At 37.4% G+C, this 24458-nt stretch overlaps 1 protein-coding gene across 8 annotated transcripts; it reads right to left on the bottom strand.

Moving 5' to 3' along the window:
• Positions 1 to 111: 111 nt before the first annotated feature.
• On the bottom strand, positions 112 to 23240 carry dido1 (death inducer-obliterator 1). 8 transcript variants are annotated; one of them, XM_056468132.1, is made up of 17 exons: positions 23140 to 23240; positions 20640 to 20684; positions 17938 to 18051; positions 16693 to 17602; positions 14557 to 14899; positions 12108 to 12323; positions 11537 to 11750; positions 8510 to 9068; positions 8094 to 8253; positions 7882 to 7998; positions 7640 to 7804; positions 7152 to 7299; positions 6594 to 7044; positions 6315 to 6456; positions 6140 to 6229; positions 5856 to 6051; positions 112 to 5025 (listed from the first exon to the last, which is right to left on the bottom strand). In XM_056468132.1, the coding sequence occupies exons 3-17, from the start codon at positions 18017 to 18019 to the stop codon at positions 578 to 580; spliced, it is 8241 nt and encodes a 2746-aa protein (XP_056324107.1). In that variant the 5' UTR covers positions 18020 to 18051; positions 20640 to 20684; positions 23140 to 23240; the 3' UTR covers positions 112 to 577. The 8 variants fall into 8 exon arrangements, with proteins under 8 accessions (XP_056324107.1, XP_056324113.1, XP_056324110.1 ...); XM_056468138.1 differs by having other exon boundaries at positions 7688 to 7804; XM_056468135.1 differs by having other exon boundaries at positions 7640 to 7801.
• Between the last annotated feature and the right edge of the window lie 1218 nt (positions 23241 to 24458).

Here is a 24458-nt window from a genome sequence, read left to right as displayed (position 1 = left end):
AAAAAATAATAACTACTTACATTAATTTGTTACATTATATAAACAGACCATTCAGCCCATAAATTAATCATTTAAAGAATTAAAAAAAATACCTCAATAACTTAAAGATACTCATTATGACAGAATTTATTGAACAAATGTAATCTCTGAGGTCAATCATTAACAATAGCCTTTAGAGACATTCATTAAATGCTGGTTAAGCTTTTACCATACAAAGACCTTCTTTTGAAGACATTTTTTCCTTTAAACATAATTTCAAAGCTATATGGCTTATGAGCTCTCTATTTAGAAAAAAAAACAAGTAGTTAAAAACGTACCTGTATTTACACAAATACATACATATTTACATGTCCTGTTTTATCCTTATCTGTTAAGGTTTTCATAGTTTTCTTTAAAATAGCAATACAAGAAAAAGTGTTGTGCTGACAAAATTATCACATACAAAGTACAACGCTTGTAAGTAAAAAGCATAAAATATTCAGCAAGAAAATATACAAAAGAGACTTAAGCACAAAGTTCAAACCCATGCAAATTTAGAAAGGAAAAAGTATCACTCAAGATTGAATATGAATGACCTTTATGATGGGTTTTCAGAATCTGTAGACTTTGCTCTTGAGCTGTCAGATCTTTCCTTTCTGTCATCTTTCCTTTCTTTGCTCCTGCTTCTATCCCGTCTGTCTCTTTCTTTCTCCTTGCCTCTATCTTTGTCCCGTTCTCTGTCACGATCTCTTCGGTCACGCTCTTTACCACGATCTCGTTCACGACTCCTTGAGCGTTCTCTCCTTCTGTCCCTGCTATCCCGATCTCTGTCACGGTCTTTTTCTCTCTCTCTGTCTCTGTTTTTCGCTCTGTCTCGATCGTGGTCCTTTCTGTCTTCTCTCTCCCTGCCACGCTCTCGGTCTCTGTCTCGATCTCGGTCTCTTCTTTTGTCTCCATCTCCATATTTGTCGGACTCCTTGCCTCGGTCGGACTCCTTGCCTCGTTCGGACTCCTTGCCTCGGTCGGACTCCTTGCCTCGGTCGGACTCCTTGCCTCGGTCGGACTCCTTGCCTCGGTCGGACTCCTTGCCTCGGTCGGACTCCTTGCCTCGGTCGGACTCCTTGCCTCGGTCGGACTCCTTGCCTCGGTCGGACTCCTTGCCTCGGTCGGACTCCTTGCCTCGGTCGGACTCCTTGCCTCGGTCGGACTCCTTGCCTCGGTCGGACTCCTTGCCTCGGTCAGACTCTCTGCCTCTACTGCGATCCCTCTCTTTGCTGTGTTCTCTCTCCCTTTCCCTGCTGTGACCCCGCTCCCTATCTCTTTCCCTGCTCCGGTCTCTTTCCCGATCCCTTTCTTTGCCTCTGTCATACTCATGTTCCCTATTCCAGGCCCATGATCGTCCACCATGACCACTTTCTCTGTCTCTGTCTCTCCTCCTGTCCTCAGACAATTCACGCTGCCTCTCTTCTGACAATCTTGAAGGGGCATCTCTGTCACGTGGACCACCCTCAAATCTACTTGGGCGGGTATGTGACTCTGAACCATCTCTGCTGGAACAGCTTCGTCTTCGCATTTCAGGGGAGTGCCGTCTCCAGGGTTCATCACGGTGGGTGTCGGGGCTGTGTCCACCTATACGAGCCAGTATTGGTATAGGACCTTCAGGAGGTGTTGGTAGCAGAGGTCCACGAATAGGCCTAATATCTCTAATGTCTCGGATGTCTCGAATGTCTTTTAGATCTCTGACGTCTCTTACGTCTCGAACTTCTCTTGCATCTCGGACGTCTCGAACTTCTCTTGCTTCTCGGACTTCTCGAACTTCTCTTGCTTCTCGTACGTCTCGAACTTCTCTTGCTTCTCGGACGTCTCGAACATCTCTTGCATCTCTGATGTCTCGGACTTCTCTTGCGTCTCGGACCTCTCTTGTGTCTCGAACGTCTCGAACTTCTCTTGCGTCTCGGCCATCTCGAACTTCTCTTGTGTCTCGGCCGTCTCGAACTTCTCTAGCGTCTCGAACCTCTCTTGCATCTCTGATGTCTCGAACTTCTCTTGCATCTCTGATGTCTCGAACTTCTCTTGCATCTCGGATGTCTCGAACTTCTCTTGCATCTCGGATGTCCCTTACATCCCGAACATCTCTTGGGTCCCGGACGTCTCGAACATCTCTTGGGTCGCGCACATCTCTAATGTCTCTTGCGTCCCGGATGTCTCTAATGTCCCGTATGTCTCTAGGGTCCCGGATGTCTCTAGGGTCCCGGATGTCTCTAGGGTCCCGGATGTCTCTTGCATCCCGGATGTCTCTAATGTCTCTTGCGTCCCGGACATCTCTTGCATCTCGGACGTCACTCTGAGTATCATCTTTATAGTTAAATCGTATTGGCTGACCAACAGCTTCCTTATCATAATGTCCCAGTGGTGGACCTCTTGGCCCGCCAAACTGCGGCACTGCCAGTCCCAGGTGCCTTTCAAAGTCTTGAGATGAAGTTCCTCGTGGTTCCTCAAAAGATCCCCTATGCTGAGGTGAACTACGAAATTGGTTCGGAAGTGGAAATCGCTGCCCTGATATTTCACCTGTAGGACCTGTAGGTCCTCTTCGCCCATCAAAGGGGTTTGGTGGAGGGCCTCTAAAAGAAGAAACTTGTGGGAGTATCTGGGGCTTCTCTAATCCCTGACGATAAGTGTTTCCACTATCTTCAAACTGATCTGCAGACCCTCTTGTTATACTAGATGAAGGGCCATGATCCACAATGTTATGAAGCGCAGGCGGACCTCTTGTAGCGGAGAAGTGGGATGGTGGTGGTGCTCTATTATCAAAATGATTTGGAGGGGGACCGGGGAATGGTGGAGGTGGGCCTCTGGGTGCAGAGAAATTAAATGGGGGTGGAGGCCCATTAAACCTTTGTCCATCAAAATTGGGAAGGGGTGGCCCAGGTGGTGGAGGGCCTGGAGGTGGTCCTCTCAGTCCAATATGCTGAGGGGGCAGTGAATTAATAGAATTATCAAATATCTGAGGAGGTGGACCTCTCTGACCTATTGGTTGGAATGGAGGTGGTCCTCTTGGTGTAAAGTTTGGAGGTAGTGGAACTCTAGGAGCAGCATCAAACTGAGAATTGCTACTCCATTGATTCTGGAATAGTGGATAAGAAGATGGTGGTGGATATTGAGAATGATCCTTATCTCCAAGGGGACGAGGTGGACCTTGCATTGGGGGAATCTGCATTGATAGCGGTCCTGACATTGGAGGAGGGAGATGCATGGGTGGAGGAACAGTTATTGGTGGAGGGCCTTGTATGGGAGGTGGACCAAGAATAGGGGGAGGTCCAATACGTGGAGGGAAAGACATTGGAGGTGGAATGTTAGCAGGGTTTGTTGTTGGTATGTGTTGAATATGGGAACTAAGTGATTCCATATAAGACGAGTTGTCTTGGATAACATCTTGTGGCATTCTTGAGTGTGCAGATGCAGATAAAGTATTGATTGTTGAAATGTTATAATATGTAGTTGCAGTGGTCTCAATAGGGTGCCCAACTGATGTAACTTCATCAGTTTGAGAAACAGACAGTCCAGTGGACAAAGCTTGGTCAACTTTTAAAATACTGGCAGAATTAGGCCAAACCTCTTCAAAACTTTTCAACTCAGACTCAATGGGATTATCCTTAGTTTTGTGTTCCTCTTCAGGTTCTTTGTCCATATAACTTTCAACTAACTCTGGGTCAATTTTTTCCCCTAGTAACGGAATAGAAACTTCTGTGCTTTCTGTATCAAAAAAAGGCATCTCTTCACACTTGCTTTCTTTCTTACTCTCCCCTGCCTCCTCAGACATGGATACTTCAGGGTCCACAATGGCAGGCTGCACTGAATCCAAGGTGCTAGTGACTTGCATTATGGATATATCTGCAGCTTCTGAAGGTTCCTCTACTGATGTTTCCTCAGTAGGATCCAGTTCAGGAGTTTGTGTGTCAGCAGCTGTGGCAGTGCAGGTTTCGGTTTCTGATATCTCTGTTTCCTGTTGTGTGGATGATTTGTCTGTAGTAATAAAAGATTCCTCCTCCATTTCTGTGGAATCAGACATCTGTCTTCTACTTGCAGCTGTCTGTCTAGGGTCTCTACTCTGCCTTGGGTCTCTTCTTTGGTTAATTACTGGAGTAGCTGAACCCTTTGTCACCATCTCTTCAACCTTTTTGCCAAGTTGAAGCAATTGATTGTTAGCCAACAGAGATGTAATAGGCTGGGAAATTAACGTCTCTGGTATGTGCTGATGAACTGGTTCCTCATACTTCTGTTCCACCATTTGTTTATCTTCAAGCACTTTTTGATGCTCAGGTAATTTCTTTGAACCTGGATCAGTCTCAACCTCATCAAACAGAGAGTCATCCTCAGGGTCATAAGCAACATCATCTACCACAGACGAGACCTCTGCTTGCTGAACAGCAGATGCTTTTGTTGTATCATGGGTGTTTTCTGTATCATACCCAATGGCCGGATCATATTCTTCTTCAGGATCATATGGTCTATCATCCTGTACTACCTCTTTCCCCTTAATTATTGCAAACTGCTGAACAATTGGATCTAGCATGGACACTGAAGGCAGAGAGACATCTGCAACACTTTGATCAGAAGGTGATAATGAAACATCAGAATCTTGCTTCTTTTTACCAAAAAGTGTTTTCAGGATAGTCTGAAGTGGTGTGGAGGAAACTGCAGATGCTGCAATAGAGGATGGAGAATTACTGCCTGTGCTGACACCAGTTGCTTTCACAGAGGAGAGTAAGGACAACACAGAAGAGACAGAACTTGAAGAATCTGCGACACCAAGGGGTGGAGGGGAGCCTGGCGGTGTTGTACTTATAGCATCCAGACTAGATCGATGAACTTTGTCCTGTTTTATTTCAGATTTACTAATCGTAGATGGTTTTGGAAGGCCCGTCTCTTCATCTCTTAACGTTTTAGATCGTTTTTCTTCATTCTCTAAAGGGGCTCCAGAACGTTTCTTGTCTTTCTGGCAAATCAACAACCCCAAAAGCAGATTTGGACGAGCTGGTTCCAGCCCTGAAAAAAGAGAAGAAAAAGCAGCATTATTTTACAATTGATTATTTCCAGCTCTGTGATAAGTATCATTACAGCTTTTTAAGATAACACCAATATTCTATACATTTCAGGTAGATCTTTAATAGGAAGGAAAGAGCTTGATCCATAAAATACAGAATCCTACAAAATGATAACACAACCTGTAAAAACCTATTCAATTTATTAACCTTCAAGACATATGCATGAGTATATGAAATATACTCAATGCAACCTACAATTCCCATCTAAAAATATTTACAGCAATATAAAGGTTCTCTTACACACCATTAAAAGCTCTAACAATTACCCATTGTTTCTTTTTCTGTAAATTATTTTTCTAATTATGTAAACTTCATGCAACAATTTGTCTCAGGATAAGAAACTTGTTGTTGAACATCATAATCACTGCTTGGGCAGATCAGACATCTTGTTTTCTTTGAAGGAATAGATGTGGTCCAGCATACAACTTACAGCTAGTCTCAGAGAATGTTTAGCTGTCATTAGTTAAATTTATAGCTCGCCAGTTTATTATTAAACTTATTCATAGAGTAAAATATAAACCTAGGAAAAATAAGACTGACAAAAATATCTAAACGAAAATCTCAATTGGATCCAGGACATAATCAGAAATACTTTATAAGGAAATACATGACCATTTGCTAAAACATCACGAAAAAACAAATCTGTTTGAAAGAAAATAATATAGCAAATGTTGTGTGAAACAAGATTTCCATTCAAAGAATAAACTGTTCTGACAGGCTTTAATCATACTTTTTTCATAGAGATTTTCAAAAATGATTGTGTATGCTTACCTGGACCATCAAACGGCAGAAGCTTTGAAGGAAGTGGATCTTTTGAACTTAGAGGGATGAGGTAAAGGTCTTTAATTCGCTTGTTGCCATTTGCCACTACTCCAAATCGCTTGCGGCTACTGAAATAAGAAAACAGAGACACGTATGCCACCTCCTCCTCCTCAGTCGCTGGATGGAAACGAATAAGACTTAGTTCCTGAAAAAAGAACAACACTCCGTATCAAAAAAACCCCCCAGCAATCAACATATAATTAAAGTACAAGTTAGAGTTCATTTTTTCATACTTTCGATAATGAAGTCTTCAACTTTCCCACATAATCCCACACAGTGTGCGGTAATATTCTACCACCAATGTGAATGGTGTCAGGCAAGTCCTGCAAATAAAATAAACAGTTGTTAAATGAACCAACTTAACATGAATCCCACAAAGTAATATGAAGACTCTTAAATGAAACAGACCTCTTTAATATGTTCAAACGATCCAGAAACCAAGTAGGCTTTTGTGACAAACTTGGCCACGGAGTGCATGTTTATGAATCCTTTCCACATCATTTCTTGTCCAGACAAAAACAAAGCAGTTTCACCTTCAGGAGGGGGCTCACTGATGAAAACACAACAGAATTACAAATATTACTCAATTAGCAGCAAGCTAGAGAGAGAGAGAGAGACGTTTAGATATTAAAAAGATATTTAGATATTAAATATCTAATATGTATTATATTAAACAGAGTGATGTACCTAGTTGGTTTTGGCACCACAGGTCTGGCTAGAGATGCTGGGGCAGGAGGGGGCATTGGCAAAGGAACCTTTGCTTCCACAACTGCAGGTTCAACAGAGATGGGAACATTTGCTGGCATAGTAGGAACAACATCAGGAACTATTTGTGGCACAGATGATCGGTGACCAGCAGTACGAGGGTCCCTTCGAGTTATTGTTACAGAAGACACTGCCGGTACAGCAGCAGCCACTGGGGCCTGAACTACAGGAAAAACACTGCTCAGATCTTCCATCACAGTCGTTGAATCAGGTAAAGTTGTCTCATGACCAGAATGAGAGGAAACTTGAGGGAAATCAGCAGGGGGTTTGGATGGTCGTGGCTCTGGTTTAGACTTAAAAGATGGCTCTGGCTTTTTAGGTGCAGACATTTTGGTTTTCTTAGATGGCGGTTCATCCTCTGCAGACTTCTGGCCTGAAAAGTTCATTTGAATTATTAGCAATTACAAATATATAGATATAAATTCAATCAACAGTTCTTTCCAGATAGTAAGTGACTTTTTTGTGGTGAAATAATCCCACCTGTACAGATCTTGCAGTTCAGGTCAAAGAGATGAGCCCGGTGCTCTGCTGTGGTGTCTTTCAGCATACTACTAAAGATATCTGGCATCGAGTTACCTTTCCCAGTAGAAGCTGGTGCTGAAGTTGGTCGTGTGTCCTCTTGGGAGTCCTGTTCAAAATAAACAATTTAAAAGAAAAAATTAAAGATCATATATATATATATATATATATATATATATATATATATATATATATATATATATATATATACACACACATACATACACATACATACATACACACACACACACAGAAACATAAGTCAGTAAAAACTAAAATCACTTGATATTCTCACTCAACAATCAACATTCATGTGAAGAAAAAAACATTACGAGTACTAGGCAGTTATGAGAAAAGCAAGTCGCTTTGCGAAACTGAAACGAAGGAGACATTCAGAGAGGTGTGTGAAAGAACATACACATCAGGAAAGCAAGAAAGCTAGCACTTACAGCAGCAGAAGCCAAGTGAGGAGATTGGGAAGTGGCAGGCATACATACATCTCCGTCAGACATTGGAGGAGCTTCCTCCATATCAATATCTAGGGGAGTAGCCTCCTGTCTGGATCCACTTTTGAGCTGTCCTGACTGGGATCTTCCACTTTTATCCAAACTCTTCTGTATACATACACAATTTATGTAAACAGCATGGCAATCATTTAAATTTACACCAACAAACTCAATACTCATTTTACCTCAGAGCTCTCAGATTTTCTCCAGTCTGACAGCTCCTTGGACAGAAGTTCTTCTGGACTCAGTCTCACCAGCCTAAAAGGACTGATTTCTCCCCCAACTACGCGGTAGAACAGGCCCTATCGCACAGTGAAGTAAAAGAACAGAACTATCAGTATAACTAATTTCATCAAGCTGATTGAGACCAATTTTCTATTCAACAAAAGTGATTAACCTTGTTTTTGGGATCCTTGAGGTTGAACATAAGGGATCTGTACTTGTTTTTGTACTTGTTATCAGTGTTCATGCAAAGGTTAAACATCTCCTTCTCAATGCCTACGGCCAACTTTCCCACTTCGCTCTCAGACATTGAGAGATCATCACTGTCACTCACTCTGTGGCACAACAACAAATAGAATATTAAAAATGCCTATCAAAACAATAGGTGTCAGAAAAGTTACAAATAATTTCATATCAAAACATGCAAATAGACTATTCAGGAGAACATCTAAAATGCAAAAGCACTACAATATTACAGACTTTTTTCTTTTTTGGTTACCTTAAATTTGATCAATTTTAATGTGTATTTTTGATTAAGTTTCATATTAACAGACACTATTTTGATCCAGTGAGCAAAAAAAAATCTCTCACCTTTTATACAGAATATCAGTCAGTGAGCGTCTGATGTTGGATCTCATCTGGTTGTTGGGTGGTGCCGATGGAGGAGCAGCAGGAGGGGTAGGTTTAGGTGGTGGGTGTTGGGTAGATGACAGTGACGATGGTGGGGTTCTAGAGGTGGGTGAGGGACCCGGCTCTGCAGATTCCTTTTGCCCTGCCTGTGGCTGTTTTTTGGGTATAGTAAAGGTGCTCTTGGTCACGCGAAGAGCTCCAGAGGCATGGTGACGAGATCCAGGACCTGATGGAGATAAAAGTGGAACTGGGGGTGGTGGAGGTACCGGTTTCTTTGCTTTGGCCGGTGGTATCGGCTGTTTTCTTAATTCTCTGCCACTGCTCACAGGTGTCGCACTTGTTTTGCCTTTGGGAACAGAGGAGGCCGCAACAGGTGTCTTTGTCCCTTTAGAGCCAGGGGACTTTTTACCACCTTTGGGAGTAACATTTGGGGTGGGAGCTTTCTTGTCAGGGGTTGCAGTCTCCTTTTCTGGTTTGGCTTCTACATGGTCCTCCTTTTCTTTGTCTTTAAGGGCAGCTGCTGGAAAACAAAAATAAACCAATACATGACACAGAAATGGCTAAATCACAAAACACCAAGAGTTTTAGAATTTATGTAATTTGATTAGGAAAATTTTGTACAAAAATTAATAATAAAATACAAAAGAATGCTATTGTAGTGCCTTGCCTTGATATTGTAATAAGTTTGAGCAGTTGCTGATACGAAGACATCAATTTCCAGTGTAAAATTGGTTTAAAGACAAAAAACAGGAAAAGGTTGATTGTATAAGCTTTATTTTTTTTAAGCTTTTACAATCATTTTTATGACAGTTTTAAGAGTTAAGAGCCGACTTGCATAACATAGAAATACTTCCAGAATATTAATATAGATTACTAAGTTGGTTCAATCTTTATTTACACACAATTTGGAGCATATATTACATACATAATTAAAATATGCAAATTAACAAATGTTTTAAAAATGTGAATAAATTTGAGGTACAACAGCTCATATAATGTGCATCTCACAAAAGATTTAAAAAAGAAATTTCCATATAATTTTATGACATGCACTTGTATCCCAATTAAATCATTTGAGTAAAAAAAAAAACTATATTGTTGATTACCTGCGAGTAACATGACAGATTTGGCATGTCAAACAAAAGTGACATACCCAATCTATATCCCAATAATTTCATATGTAACCCAATAATCTATTAAAAAGACCTGTAGAAAACGGATATTTAATCAGTTGTACATCAGATGTCATAGAATATTCAATATTTCAAGATCTGCATTCAAGCTTGTAAGAGCATTGCAGAAATAAACCCTTAAAAAACACATTTTCAAGTACATGTGCACAATGTGCCAAAAGCATCAAAGTAATGCCATTCATGTGTTATCTACGTCAATCCCCATATTTTTTTTTAATCAACAAAAGACAAACAACCCAAGATAGCCTCAAACAGACTAAACTTGCATTCAGAAAAAGCTTTTAGAACAAAAACAATTTAGTGGCAATAATTTTAATTTTCTGACTCATGATTTTATGTATCAAACAAAAGCCTACAATAAGCCTTATCAATTTTTTCTTCCTGTTTTTCATATTGTGCTTTCCAACAGTCAATTTTTTCTTCTTCAAACTCATGCTCTGTAAAATCCAAAACAAACAGCACCGAGACTTCACCTGGTACATCTCAGTAAGTCCTTTGATCAAATATATAAATGAAGTAAGCCTACCAGCATGTGTCTACATTGTGTGTACATGTATATAAATGAAGTCAGCTTGAAATTTCCCTTTGTGCTGCAATTATGTGGCATGTGAATTCGGTCGTTGTCTGTTGTGAGGTGTTTATGATGTCCTCAGCTGTTCTTCTTTATGGTGCCTCTTTACATTTTTCTGGGATCTTGGACTTTCCTGAAATGCCACAACTCTTCTCACTGGCCGGCTCCAAGGACTGTAGTCTTCTTATGTCAAATCATGCCATGACATTTAGCAGATAGCTGACAAAGGCCAAAAACAGACAGAAGCCCCGTCATCCCATGTTCTCATCCAACAACCAAGACTTCTCTCATAATTGAAGCACAGGGGCCAGCAGAGTATTATCCGCAAATTCACTTTATTTTGAATGCCACGTTTCCACTGAGAACGCATAAATTCAGTGCATGCATGTCAAAAGAATATCAGCTGTTAATAAAAGGTACATGGTTTCATTATTATGAAACAGCAGCACTGTGGTCAAATGTCCATGTTGGTTTAGAGACGTTCTATTTTTAGTCAGGAAGGAGGGCAGGAGAAAAAGACACCAAACCTACCTGATCTGGTGTGTGGTCAAGTACATCTTTTCGGTTGAAGTTAATGCCCCGATGACAGCAGGGATTGGAGATAAATGGCAATGGTATTCCATACATTAAGAGATTTAAAAATCACATGCAAAAATCCTTTAAAATGCTGTTCAGAAAGCTTTACAAAAGCATATCATGGCAAGGCACTACAGTCTGGACTCCGATCCGTAGGATCTACATTATTAGGTCACTTTAGCATAAGACTTAATATTTACTTAACTTAAATATCCAACTATAGACAAAGAAAAATACAGTCTTTATGGTTTTGAGATCTTAAATACCTAGTTTGTCAAACTTTTTTTTTTTTAATTACAAAAAAAAAAAAAAAAAACTTACCTGTTCTGCAGCTCAGAATAACCTGATACAGGTGTTTTCCAAATATTAGCATCTTGCAGTGTTATATAAAAAAACACTGACAAAATATTTTAGGATATAGCACATGGTGCCAAACTTAAACTCAAATTTCCAGCACTAAAATCACTTCACAAAGAATTTCAATAATTTCAGTCCAATTTACAACAGAAATGAAATGCGTTTTAGATGTGACTCCCATAGGTTGCAATTTCAACAATTTCAATCTGTTGTTCTTGACAGTTCAACACCCCATCATCATTAGTTGAGATAGGTTAATAAAATGTGGAAAACCCTCAGAAAGATACATACACGCTTTGTTTAACACAGATGCTGATATGGCTGTAGTCTTTTCAGGCGTTACTGCAATGTAATTATGGTCACTGGACCAAGACGACATGGCTGGTGGTGGTGGATGCTCCTCTGCGTGCTTGTCTTCATAGTCGTCATCTTCCTCAGCCCCAGATGCTGACTCCTGCTCCTGACCTTGGTTAGAAGAGGACCTCCTTTCAGGGCCAGAGCTTTTCTATTGAAATGAACAAAAAAAGCACTATTTAAGCAAATAGACAATACAGCAGTTCATTACACCAAACATTGACACATTTACAGCAAATTGTTACTTCAGTGCATTAAAAAAAAAACTGAATTTAAAAATCACAAAGAAAAAAAAATGATACGATACCAGTTTTCCTGATTTTTAATGCACCTGAATTAGCAACTACTGGATTATCAACTTTGGTCACTTCATAAAAATAATAATAATGCAAGTGTATCCTCACAGAACAGTCATTAATCCATAATCTATTTTCCATATCCGCAGCAAGCAATCCTACGATTAAAGCCTATAAAATGTATATTTTTTTCAGGTGCAAGTAAGTAATACCTTCTGTGGTGATTTATTTGTGGTCTTTTTCTGTGCTTTGGATTTGCCCTTCTCTTTCTGCTTGGAGTCTTTTCCATCTGTGGTGATGGTCTTCATGGCGGCTGCAGCGTGTCGGAGTATGCAGTCATTTCCACAGTACACAGAGTCAGGGAGGGCATCTCTCTCACAGCCAGGCCCGATGCACTTTGGGAGGGATGATCCCTCTGCTGCAGGCACCTGATGGAAACTCAGGGATGTCAAACTTCTGTGGCCACTAGATTATGGCAACAGATCAACATACATCTGTACTGTCATGTATGCTAAAAATACTATCAGACTTTGCAATAAGGTTCCATTAACGTATTTACTAACATGAACTAAGAACGAACAAAACTTGCCAAGAATTTAATAATCAGTTCAAGATTAACTAATGCATTATTAAAAAGCAAAGATGTGCTTATTAACAGTAGTTAATGTAAGAAAACAAAAACAAATAATGAATGACTTCATTTTGAATAAATACTGCAATAAATGTAGTGTTCGTTCAGGTTAGTAAATATATAAACTAATCTGAACCTTACAATGAATGTAACCCAATATTCTAAAAAGACTACTTCCATTTAAAAATAGGCACGGTTCAGTAAGCATTTTAAACTGAATCCAACTTGATGCCACGTGACACTCAAAATAACATTATACAACATCTAAACCTGTTCTGATGAGTTAAAGAAAACTGTGGCCAACTATTGATATTACTTCAAAGGTCATTCAATGCAACTGAAATAACAACTTAAGTCACAGAATTGTTAAATACTACTTTTAAAGCACATTTTAGTCATTCGAGCATTTTATTTTGTGTATTTTATAAACTGAACTGTTAACAGAATTATGTAGCATAAAAGTTGCACGCTAGTATGTGTAATAGTAATTCAAACAGTCACAGACATTGAAATTCTAATTTCTCAAAAAAAAAAAAAAGAATTCATTTTAAATAGTTTAAATGCTGTTTTAAAGATTTGATTTAAGATGTGGCACCAAAATATTTTAAAACAAGAATTTACACATTTAAATCATCTTTAAATAAGCAATTATCATCAACAGATACAGCACAAGATTAATTAGGTACGGCACTTTCTAATTAGGTAATTTAGAAAGTAATGGACATTGTTTTTAGACCAAAAACTGTACAAAATTTGAGGGCCCCCAATTACAATCACCTGTTAGTTTTAATATTTCAAAAGCAAAATCAAGGTTTCTCTTTACTTACCACACCTTAATAGTAAACATCTCTTAGGAAGTTAATTTCAAGCGAATTGATTACAAAGTCCCTGTATATGATAGAAAAACACCCAATAATGATATAAAACCCATTTCTATTATTACTAATTCATTTATACAATTGAAGTCAGAATTATTAGCCCCCATTTGAATTTTTTTCTTTTTTTAAATATTTCCCAAATGATGTTTAACAGAGCAAAAATTTTCACAGTATGTCTAATAATATTTTTTCTTCGAGAGAAAGTCTTATTTGTTTTATTTTGGCTAGAATAAAGGCAGTTTTTATTTTTTATAAACATTAAGGTCAAAATTATTAGCCCCTTTATGCTATATTTTTTCAATAGGCAAGTTAATGTATACCGATGGTTTGTTCTGTAGACTAATTACCCTAACCTGCCTAGTTAACCTAATTAGCCTACTTATGCCTTTAAATGTCACTTTAAGCTGTATAGAAGTGTCTTGAAAAAATCTAGTCAAATATTATGTATTGACATCATGGCAAAGATAAAAGCAATGAGTTATTAGAAATGAGTTATTAAAACTATTATGATTAAAAATGTGTTGAAAAAAATCTTTTCACCGTTAAACAGAATTTGGAGCAAAAAATAAACATGGGGCTAATAATGCAGAGGGCTAATAAAAGCATTCTGACTTCTGAATTAATCTGAATTAATATCCCCCTTTTTGAATTATTTTTGTGTTTTTTTTATTATTTCCCAAAATATGTTTAACAGAGCAAAGATATTTTCACAGTATGTCTGATAATATTTTTTTCTTCTGGAGAAAATCTTATTTGTTTTTTTCGGCTAGAATAAAAGCAGCGTTTAATTTTTTTAAAACAATTTTACTGTCAAAATTATTAACCCCTTCATGCCATTTTGTAGTGAAAGATTGTAATTACTTCTAAACTTATAATGCACAACAATTAAACTAAACATTGTACACACCTGACAGCCTTAAAAATTTGCTTATAAAAGCCTAAACATGTCAATCAAATACTTATCGTAAACATATCAATCCATAAGTGAAACTTGAATGCATCAGACAATATCCTGTGAAAAAAGCTCTCAAACCTCATGCATAAAAGCACAAACAAAAATTAAAATAAAACCAACAGAAAAAATTCTTTCACCTCAATAAATTAAATGTAAACAACAGCGCAGCATTCAGACTTGTTCATACAGAGACATACCGGCTGGAAAATCTTTATTTTCTTTTTCCCACTAGGATTGGTAGCCTTCTCGATCCTGCCCTTGATGCCCAGGTCATCAGCTTTTTCTTCTGCGGCAGCTGCAGCATTGCTAGATGGTGCAGTAAGACCAGTCTCTGTTTTACGAGGGCCAACTACTGGCCGTTTGCCATTCTCTGCAGCTGCAGTGGAGGAACCGGCCTTGGAAATCTGTCCTTTTTGTGTGTAGCAGTTCGGACAGACATAATCCTCTCCATTTCTCTCCATCAGCCGGCCACGTGCCTCAGAGATGCCAACACAGTCACCATGAAACCACTCCTCACAGCGATCGCAGCAGATCATGAACCTATGGCACAAGGATTTAAACAATGACCAAACACACGGAATAATTATTAAATCCACATGAAGCAAACTCTGCTAAAGCAAGCAAGAATCTGAATATCTCTGTATCAATTGAATAATACAAGTCTGTACTAATAGCACTTAAAATGATATCCAATTGCATTGTTTGGTCCCTTAATGTTGCACTTTTTTTATTGAAGAACCATTACCTAAGTATTTGAATTGTGCTATGAACACAAGTAATGTGACCAAATCCTCATTGCTGATCTTTTGACATACAATCAAAATAAAAAATAGCATAAAGATCATGCTATAAAAAAAATTTTTATAAAAAAAAAAAAAAAAAAAAAAAAAAAAAGTGTAGAATCTTTAGAAATTCTCGTCAATGAAAATGCACCATTTACATGTTCCTAAACTATGTGTGGTGTAAAAATACTGACAAGTTAGTAAATAACAGCAACATTATTATTGCACTTGTTATACTTAATAATACTTCAATAAAATATGGACTGTGACATTTACTTGCTGCTGATAGTTTGGATAAATTGATACCAAACACAATATAACATAAGATAAATCTTGAATAAATCCTGAAAAACCAACATTAAATGACTAAAAAGGTGCATCTTTCTGGGCCACACTTATGCTTACATCATATGCATATACCATGCTATGCTATCCAATACTTGGTGTGATTTTCATGCATCTACCTCATCCCATATAAGGGGTTGTAATGTAGCACTATGCAAAGCTGATTTTATTTGTCCAGTGTGCACGATACTAATGATTTTCCAAAGATCTAGTTTTAGCATGCAAACTACGTTCTAGCACATAATATATTGATTCATCTTGTGCCTAAAGTCAATATAGGCATTAGGCTTTAAGAGAAACACATAATTTAGTTTAAAATAATCAAGCTGATACATACTTTATTTTATTACTTTTTATTTATTTCTTTATTTATTTTAATGCAAAGCCTAACCAGGGACAAGGGCTGCAAATTAACTTTATGCTAAATGCCCCATGTACGCAACATCGGTTATCTTTGTATAACAATGTCAAGTGTATTGTCCCTGTAAAATAAACACGCAAATAAAAAAATAAAACTCACAGGGTATAAAAATATTAGAATTTTAGTCCTTTAAATTAAACCACATATCCATATATTCGTTGTTTCCATTAAAATAATTAGCTTAATTATTACAAACTCTGCTGGGATTGAGCACTTAAGACATTTAAGCTCTTCTTGACTAATAAAAGTATCATGACATGTGCGCACATACATTAAATGCAATTAGCCCACACAGCATTGCTTTGAAAGTTCAGTAAGTTTAGTCATTTATGATAAGAATCAGAGGGGTTTTTTTTATTTATATTTTTTGATCTGGTGTTCTGTTGATTTTGTCCTACCTTGTCAGATTGTCCTTCCTCCCAATCAAAAAGTAGGTAGCACATTTTGATGACGCAACCCATTAAATTTTGCTACCAATGTAAATTTTAATGTGGATTAGTGTAATATGAAGCTGTAATATCGTCCTAACCAACCTAATCACTAACCCCAACCTCAGAACCAATCAAATACAGTGTTGGTAGCATAATCTAAAAGGTAAAATAAAATGGCAGGACACCAGGACTGAATGGCTCACTTTCTTTTTTTGATCTTGACCAAATAAGCCAAGTTAACCAAACTACAATTGTAAACATTATTAAACATTTAGATTTTAAAGTCACGCATTTTACAAATTCTAATATAAGTAATGCTATTGGCCACAAATACTGGTACACAAAGAAACATACCTTTTGTTGTGTTTCTGCCTGCAGATGCAGTAAAGTGCATTAGGGTCATACCCATCACTGTCGGACTCACTGGATGACGATGACTCATCATCATCGTCGTCATCATCATCATCATCATCCTCCTCCTCTCTTTTCTCTTTGCGGAGTTTCACTCCTACTTTGGGTTTAGTGTCTCGTTTAGAGTCTTTACAAGCTCTGGTAGGACGTTTATTTACAGACTCGTTTAAGGACTTCTCATCATTCTTACTACCCTCCTCCAAATCCTTCTCTTCTTTTGTTACCACATCTATTGGTTGCTCCTCTTTTGCTTCCACATCCTTTGCATCTTCAGCAAAGGCTACAGTCTCAACATGTTCTTGAGTGTCTTTAGCTACCTCTTCGCCAGCCTCCTCTTCATTTTCAGAGCTGCCATCATCATCACTCACAGAGCCTCCACCTGCTTTGGGCTTCACTGCCCTCTTTGCCCTTCCTTTGCCCCTTTTCTTTTTCTCTGGTGAAGCTACTTTTTGTTCCTCTATTTTGGCTTCTGCATTTCCATCAAAGCTGGCCTCGGAAGCAGTTTCAGCATCGGTTGGGGTCTGGGATGGAGGATCCCCTCCCTCAATTCGTGAAGGGCAACTTCTCCTACCAGCTCCTCTTCCTCTCTTCACTGTGACCAGAAACTCTTCCAGTTTGTCTGTGCGCTTCGCCTGTCGGCCACTGCGACGGACAGGTGCGCCTTTGCTTTCTGGGGTCTCTGCTGCCATTTCTCCAGGGATTTCTCTCTTAGCAATGGTGGTCCGACGAAATCCCCAAGTCTTCTTAAAACCACATGCAGGCTTCAAGGATTTGTCAGGGTCTTCTACTTTGTCTTCACTAATATCACCATGCTCCTTCTGATCTTTGACTTCTTCTGAGACCGGTGATGGTTCTGTGTGTGAGACGTAGCATAATTACAGTTGACAACAAATGTTTAATTGTCAGAACGCAGCAGATATAAAATGTGGATCACAAAATTATGATGTGAATTTAAGATGATCAATCTAAATGCCAAAAAAAAAAAAAAAAAAGTATGTTGACACCACATTACACACACAAAAAGGCTTACAACCATTTACAATTTTCCAGTGCATGCTGAGAAAAAAATTAACCAACATTTAAATCTCAGTGATTGTATCATGCTACAGTAATTTCCCAAATTAAATCCCTGATTATAGTGAATCCCACGGCTCTCTTGTACAGGAGTGCATGTGGTGGAGTGGGCACCTTGTGAGCTGGTATCCACGGGATCCTGGCTGGGCTCAGGCACAGGGGCTTGAACCAGCTCAGGGCTCACACTCTCCTCCATAGCAGAGAGACACTATTGTTCAAACAGAATATCTATAATTAAGAAAGAACAAAGATTCACTGGAGAGCACAACTCCAAAATATTACTACAAATTGTTATGCGTACAGTCTTCTCAGCTGAAGTCAAGTGGCTTCCTAGTAGAAGGTGCCAGTCAGTCTCCTTCCGATGTGTAGGGATTTGGTAAGTTGTTAAATTAGATTTTAAAAAAAGATGTAACACGCTACAAATGAGCTTCAATGTCTGATTTATTCATTAAAGATCTGTCAAATCAACAGACACTGCAATAGTGTAAAGTGGTTCCCAACCTTTCGTCCTTGAAGAACGCTCTCCTCACAAATAAGAAAACCTTATTCATAACAGAAATGTTCATACACTATTCTCATGTTTAATATGCACACTAAGCTGCATTAAACCAAAATACTTACACATTCTCTCATTCACCCTCCCACCTAAAATTAATAAAAAAGTAGGTCATCTTTGTTAAAGTTTAATTAGTATAATTGCCAGGTGTCAAATCCAGTTCCTGGAGGGCCGCAGCTCTGCAGTTTAGCTTTAACCCTAATTAAAACACACCTAATCAAACTAATCAAGTCCTTCAGGCTTGTTTGAAACCTACAGGTGTTTCAAAAAATATATATACCCTTAACACCAACAACACCCTGAATGCATAATTAAACATTTCCAAACAAATGACAAAATCTACTGATTCTCAAGAGACAGTAAACAAGATTTAGTTTTGTCTGTGAACCGTGTAGAAGTTAAATTAAAAACAACTGAAAGCATACACACAGACACAAATGTTTGCTTGAATAATAAAGGTTTTCTTTTCAAAGAAATTAATACTTTTATTCACTAAAGGCACAAATAAATGTCCATTTTGCCATTACTTTATATGAGAAATTATACCTAATCAGAAAGCATTTTGTAATATTAATATTTGTTTTACTGTATTACAGATAAATGCAACTTTGTGAACATCAGACTCTTCTCATAATCTCATTTATAGCCACTCACATAAATATAATACCACTAAACGTCTTATAAAAAATATTGCAGAACAATTTTCTTAAAAAACAAATATATAAAACTAAATATCAGTAGGGAACATGATCTATTAATTTCTAGACAAGGGTTTCACAACACAGACCATGTGACTTGCCATTTGTGTGTTTAATATACATTTCACCTTGGAATATCCTTCTGAAAGGGACTTCAGAAAACAATCCATACTTGTTCCAAATGAGGATTACCACTGAAAAATTACTTTTGCATGATAAGCTACACCAGCAAGAAGGCAAAAATTATTACAATGGGTATTATAGTGGTACTCAAAGAGAAATTGTTTATTCTTTGTAGGGCTGCAAAATATACTGAATAACTGGCACTGAAATATTTTATTTTTTGGTGATGTGAATACAATTTCTAAAGGTTTCTTAAGTCTATTGGGAAAGAATTAATTATATTGGAGATTGCATCAATCATGAATTGCATAAATATGATAAACATTACAAACACTGACACAAACAATAGAGCAAAGATACAAATTAAATAAGCAGTGCTTTATGGAGTCTATTCCTGTAGAGAAATGGAATAAATCGGCTGGAAATGAACACAGTATAATCTTCACTGTATAAATAAACTATAATTTCTTGTGCCCAAATGGTTTACATTTGCTTGAAACATTACACCGTCACAGGTATTAAAAACACATCCAAATTAAAATGGCTTCCAATATTTGGGTTAAACGTTACAACAACTCCACAAATCATGTGTTCTGAACTATGGTTACTGGTGAATTATAATCCCAACTCAACATTGCAAATCCTGCAAAGTGACTTGCCAATTCACAAATTGCAATATTTATGCTGAAATGGTATACTGATAATTAATATTTTTTCTCCAACAAACAAAATAAATTAGAATTACTGAGGTGAGAATGTGACTATCCACGGGCTCTGCAATTGGTACTCCACCCAAGTAATGTTATTTTAATGAAGCACTTTATAAAGTAGATTGCTTTAAAACAAGTAGCTTTACAGTATTAACAAAAATGCATGTGTCGCTATCATAAAAATAATTTCAGTTTAAAGCAGATTATTCATGTTTATACATTTACTTGTCAATATTTGACCTTGGCCATCTGAACAGGAAAGATTTCCATGTCACAGAAGGTGGAGCTCCACAGCCACACCTACCTACTACCAGGATCAATGGTAGTTCAAAAGTCGATAATGCATTTTGATCTTCACAATGCATTTTCCAAATGCATTTGGTTTGGGGATAACAGAACTCAGAAAATCAAAATTAAAGCTGTTTAAATGGCAACAGATGCATGAATAAAGTCTATAAATATCTTAAACCTAGAAATATCTATAAATATCTTATATCTAGAATGCAATCTAGAGGGAAACAGAACTACTGTTATACTCGAGGTTGACTCTTGCAGGCACTAACATGCATTTGGCAACAAAGACAAAGTATAGGTCACATTTATTAGATTTTAGTTCCCAGGACACAACTGCTGCCAAACATTCTCACTGTAATAAACAGTAATAGTGTGACTTCAGCTGTGTCAAAAATCATGTGGAGTCTCATATTATCATATGTGAAATGCTGTTACCTGTTCGCTAAGATGATGATTGGAACTCTTCGTTATGAAGCTGATCTAAAGACAACAAAAATAATAGTTAAAAATTAGCAACAAAACCCTCCGCTTGCATAATATTAGCTTGTCCTTTCAACACAGCAAATAAACTGTTTTTAGTATATATAATCGGTTCATATTCAAACAATTGAAAGTCTACCAAGGAACAAAAACTGCTCCATGCATCAAACTATTGCATAATGTAACAAAATATTAAATGACTTAACAGTGAGCATGGCTTGTTTTTCTACTGCGAGCTGATCAGATGCAGTAAACAACGCATTTCTTTCAGAAAGATGGGGAAAAGGGTTTGGGAAGAGCTATTACAACCTAACAGACACCTCCTCCTCACCATTTCTGTTTGTTGCCAAAAAAGACAGTAGCAGTAATTTGTGTAAATATGTATTAAGTACATATGTTAGCCACACCCATTACTAAGATCTACATAATCTGACAAATTAACCGAAAAAGAAAGTGCTTTAACAGATTTCAATTTAAGATTATACAATTGTTTTTTTCTTTCAATGACATGCACAGACGAATTGTTCACCACAAAACTGTGAGCTAACAAAATCATATGGTTAGTTTTTTGGGGACTTTAAAATACTGATTAACCAAAGCACTATACACAGACAACTAAAGCTGATGCCAATCTTTAAACTTTAAAAATTACTTTTACTAATATTGTAAAATATGCATTATATTTTACACCAACACAAACAAGTTCATAACAGCTCATACAAAAGTGCTAAACTATTACAAACGCTCTCATTCCTCTGACACATTTACCAAACATGTAATACAAGAAAAAAAATCAATGCACATTTCAAACGTTTGGTGTCATTCAGATTTCACAAAGCAATGCAACCGAGATATGGAAGAAATTTGCTTTTGAAATCTTTTTAACGTTACATTTTAAAACGTGTTCAAGGCCCAGTTTTCAAACGTGTCTGATATTCATTAAAATCAACCTTTCAATAAAGTCTGCTGTTATTCTAATTAGAGTAATCCACTTTCTCGGGGACTCGAAGCACAAATCCTGCACATTACATTAACGTTAGTCGTTTTAATATAACGTTAAATACAGCATTGGTGTGCGTTGGCGTGGCCGCCCAGTGTCATAGTAACACACGTAACATTGTGCAAACAAAACTGACCGTCACGAAATTAACATGCCCATAATACATAGAAACGACAAAATGAGACAAAGCGACAGCTCTGGGGATTAAATATCGACATAAATTACTTGCCCGTTAGCTTTAGCTAATAGCTAGCGCGCGACCTCCATTTCGCTGTCCCGTTTGTTCGCAGTCGCTCTTTACACAAAACAAGAAATCATTTTCCGGCAGTTTTGTTCTTTGGACTCATTTGAGTAAATCGTGCAGATGACGTCAAAATAACTCAATGTAACTATTTTAGCATTACATCTTATAGTAGCGGTGCGAAATCTAACTAATCCAGGAATCGGTTCATTCGAGCAGTGAGTTTCAAAGAACCAATCCAATCCGATGCTCTTCTTCGATGTAATCACGTGGTTCATATAACATGGCGTTCCTTGTAAACAATTTGTACGTTCATATTTCTGTTTTTAGTACGTGTTTATTATGTGTAGAACGTTATGCTATTCTGTGCGTCGTAACAATAACGTTATAAATTCAAATGAGTTTGTAATAACTCAAAACGATTTGCGTGCAAATCATAATATATAGGCTATGAAGTATAGGTTTCGGTCACGGATACATGCCACGTGAGAACGGTCTGCACATAATATATATTGTTTAATGCCAAAGTAATTAAGAAAGTTCTTGTTAATGCAAAACGCGGACAACGTTTAAAATGAATTTAACAAATAAAAGACGCACATCGTTATTTGCATGGACTCTCTTTCCAAAAAATTCCATTCGTGCAAAAAAAATCCACAGCTAAAAAACTGCAAAACACTAAATTATTGACGTTAAGCAGACCAACAACAACAAAACACGTTTAACGTTAGCATGAAACCAGAGTGCACACACCCACTTTGTCGATATGACTCAAATCAAAAGTAGATTGTATTTAAAATAAAAAATAGTATTATTAACATTTAAAAACGACGCAAATAATACAATCAGACACACAGAAATCTGTTAGTGGTTCAGAGAATAAGTTAACGTTACGATCAAACTATAGAAAAGGCGACTTCCACGCATTTAAAAACAATACAAAAATGAGCATTCAATATGAAAACAAAACTTGTGTTTTATTAACATCCAAAAAAGGCAAAACGTGTGCTGTGTACTAGGTTGTTAAACTCTACCTGGAATAATCTTTCTTATCGTATCGCATCACATAAACATGGAGGCTCGTGGCGCCATTACTGTAACGCGCGTTTCACTGCTGTAAATCTGACAAACGGCGTTTAATGTATTCATTTAGCACATAAGAACGGGGAAATAGTGCGTATCAGTATTTATTACAACTGCAACTTTATACTCACTTGTTAGCATTGGTATCGTTTAGCCTGCAGTCAGTGCAACGGTATGACCTCCATTTTCTTTTCTTGTTGATGATGGTGGCACATGCAGTATTCGCTTTCGCCTGTAGTGCTCGAACCAACAGATAGCATGAGGCGAAGCACATTGAGCTTAAAGTTCAAGTACGATGTCGGACAGCGACACGGTGTCGTGGAGGTGAAATGCACCGTACAAAGGTGCACAAATGCGCCCTCTAGTTTTGAGTAATAATTGACCACTTCCGGCAGGTATCTCTGAAGGGATATGTCACGGGGGTATACCTAAAATAATTTGAGTTAAATTTACTCACAGACCATTGAACATTGGATAATATCGAAGTTTTAGCAAAAGGACGTTGATTTGTATGTTGCCTGCACTTTCAGAGAAGAAAAACATACAAGCAAAGCAGAAATAAGGCATACCCTAACCCCCCCCCCCCACCCCCGCCCCACAATGATATTTTACTCACTGTTTACTCACCCTCAGTTGGTTCCTAAACCTGTAAGACATTTTGAAGAATATTAGAAACTGTAAACATTGACTACCTTGTTAGAAAAAACTAATTGGCTATGACAGTCAGTGGTTAGCCTACTGGTTTCCAACATTTCCAAAATATCTTGGAATATTAAGGGTGAGTAAATGGTGAGACCTCTCAGTTTTGGTTGAACTATTCCTTTAATAGCAGTGGCTCCTAATGATACATTGATGAAGTAGTCTACATTGAAATGTCGTAATCTGATCAAGGACTTAGGGACTTATCATTGTTGAGAACATACTTTATGTCAATATTTGATTAACTATTTCAGTTAAAATATTAATGTAACTGGTCACATTTTATTTATTTTTGATTACTAAATCACAACATTTCTGTAGTATTCAACACATTGTCAGACTTTCAAAATCATTCATTGCTTGAATTAAGCTGATAAGAATTTAATTTTAGAGCACAAAGCCATTACAAAATAATTTTAGCAGTACTCTTTGAGATTATTTGGAGGTTAAATGCAGATTTAAAATCATAAGATATAGCTTAATAGCTATGAGACTAAAAATTCCTTGGAAAATACCTTCGAGGCATTGTGCATCAACAAGTGAACATTATTCTAATTAACATCCTTGATTTGATATAGAAAATGTTCACTATAAACCCCTTTGAAATTAACATTTTTTAAACAAGTAGCTGTAATTAAATTACTTTTATTTTCTCAGTAAATGTAATGGATAGCAGATAAATTCATTTAATTAAAATACATTACATGTAACTATATTATTCCCCAACAGTGCAAATTATTAGAGATGATAT

The sequence above is a fragment of the Danio aesculapii genome, chromosome 11 (genome assembly GCF_903798145.1).
Source record: "Danio aesculapii chromosome 11, fDanAes4.1, whole genome shotgun sequence".
Lineage (NCBI taxonomy): Eukaryota > Metazoa > Chordata > Actinopteri > Cypriniformes > Danionidae > Danio > Danio aesculapii.
Note: the sequence above shows the minus strand (reverse complement) of the source record. Positions and strands in the feature narration are given on the sequence as shown.

Bases quoted from the DNA above. Each gene is read 5' to 3' on its own strand.
- dido1 (XM_056468132.1), bottom strand. From the start codon at position 18,019: ATGGAGGAGAGTGTGAGCCCTGAGCTGGTTCAAGCCCCTGTGCCTGAG. The intron at 8,254-8,509 runs GTGAGAGATTTT...GTTGTGCCACAG, and splicing joins ACTGATATTCTGTATAAAAG to AGTGAGTGACAGTGATGATC. The intron at 6,230-6,314 runs GTCTGTTTCATT...TTTTATTTGCAG, and splicing joins CGTTTGAACATATTAAAGAG to GACTTGCCTGACACCATTCA.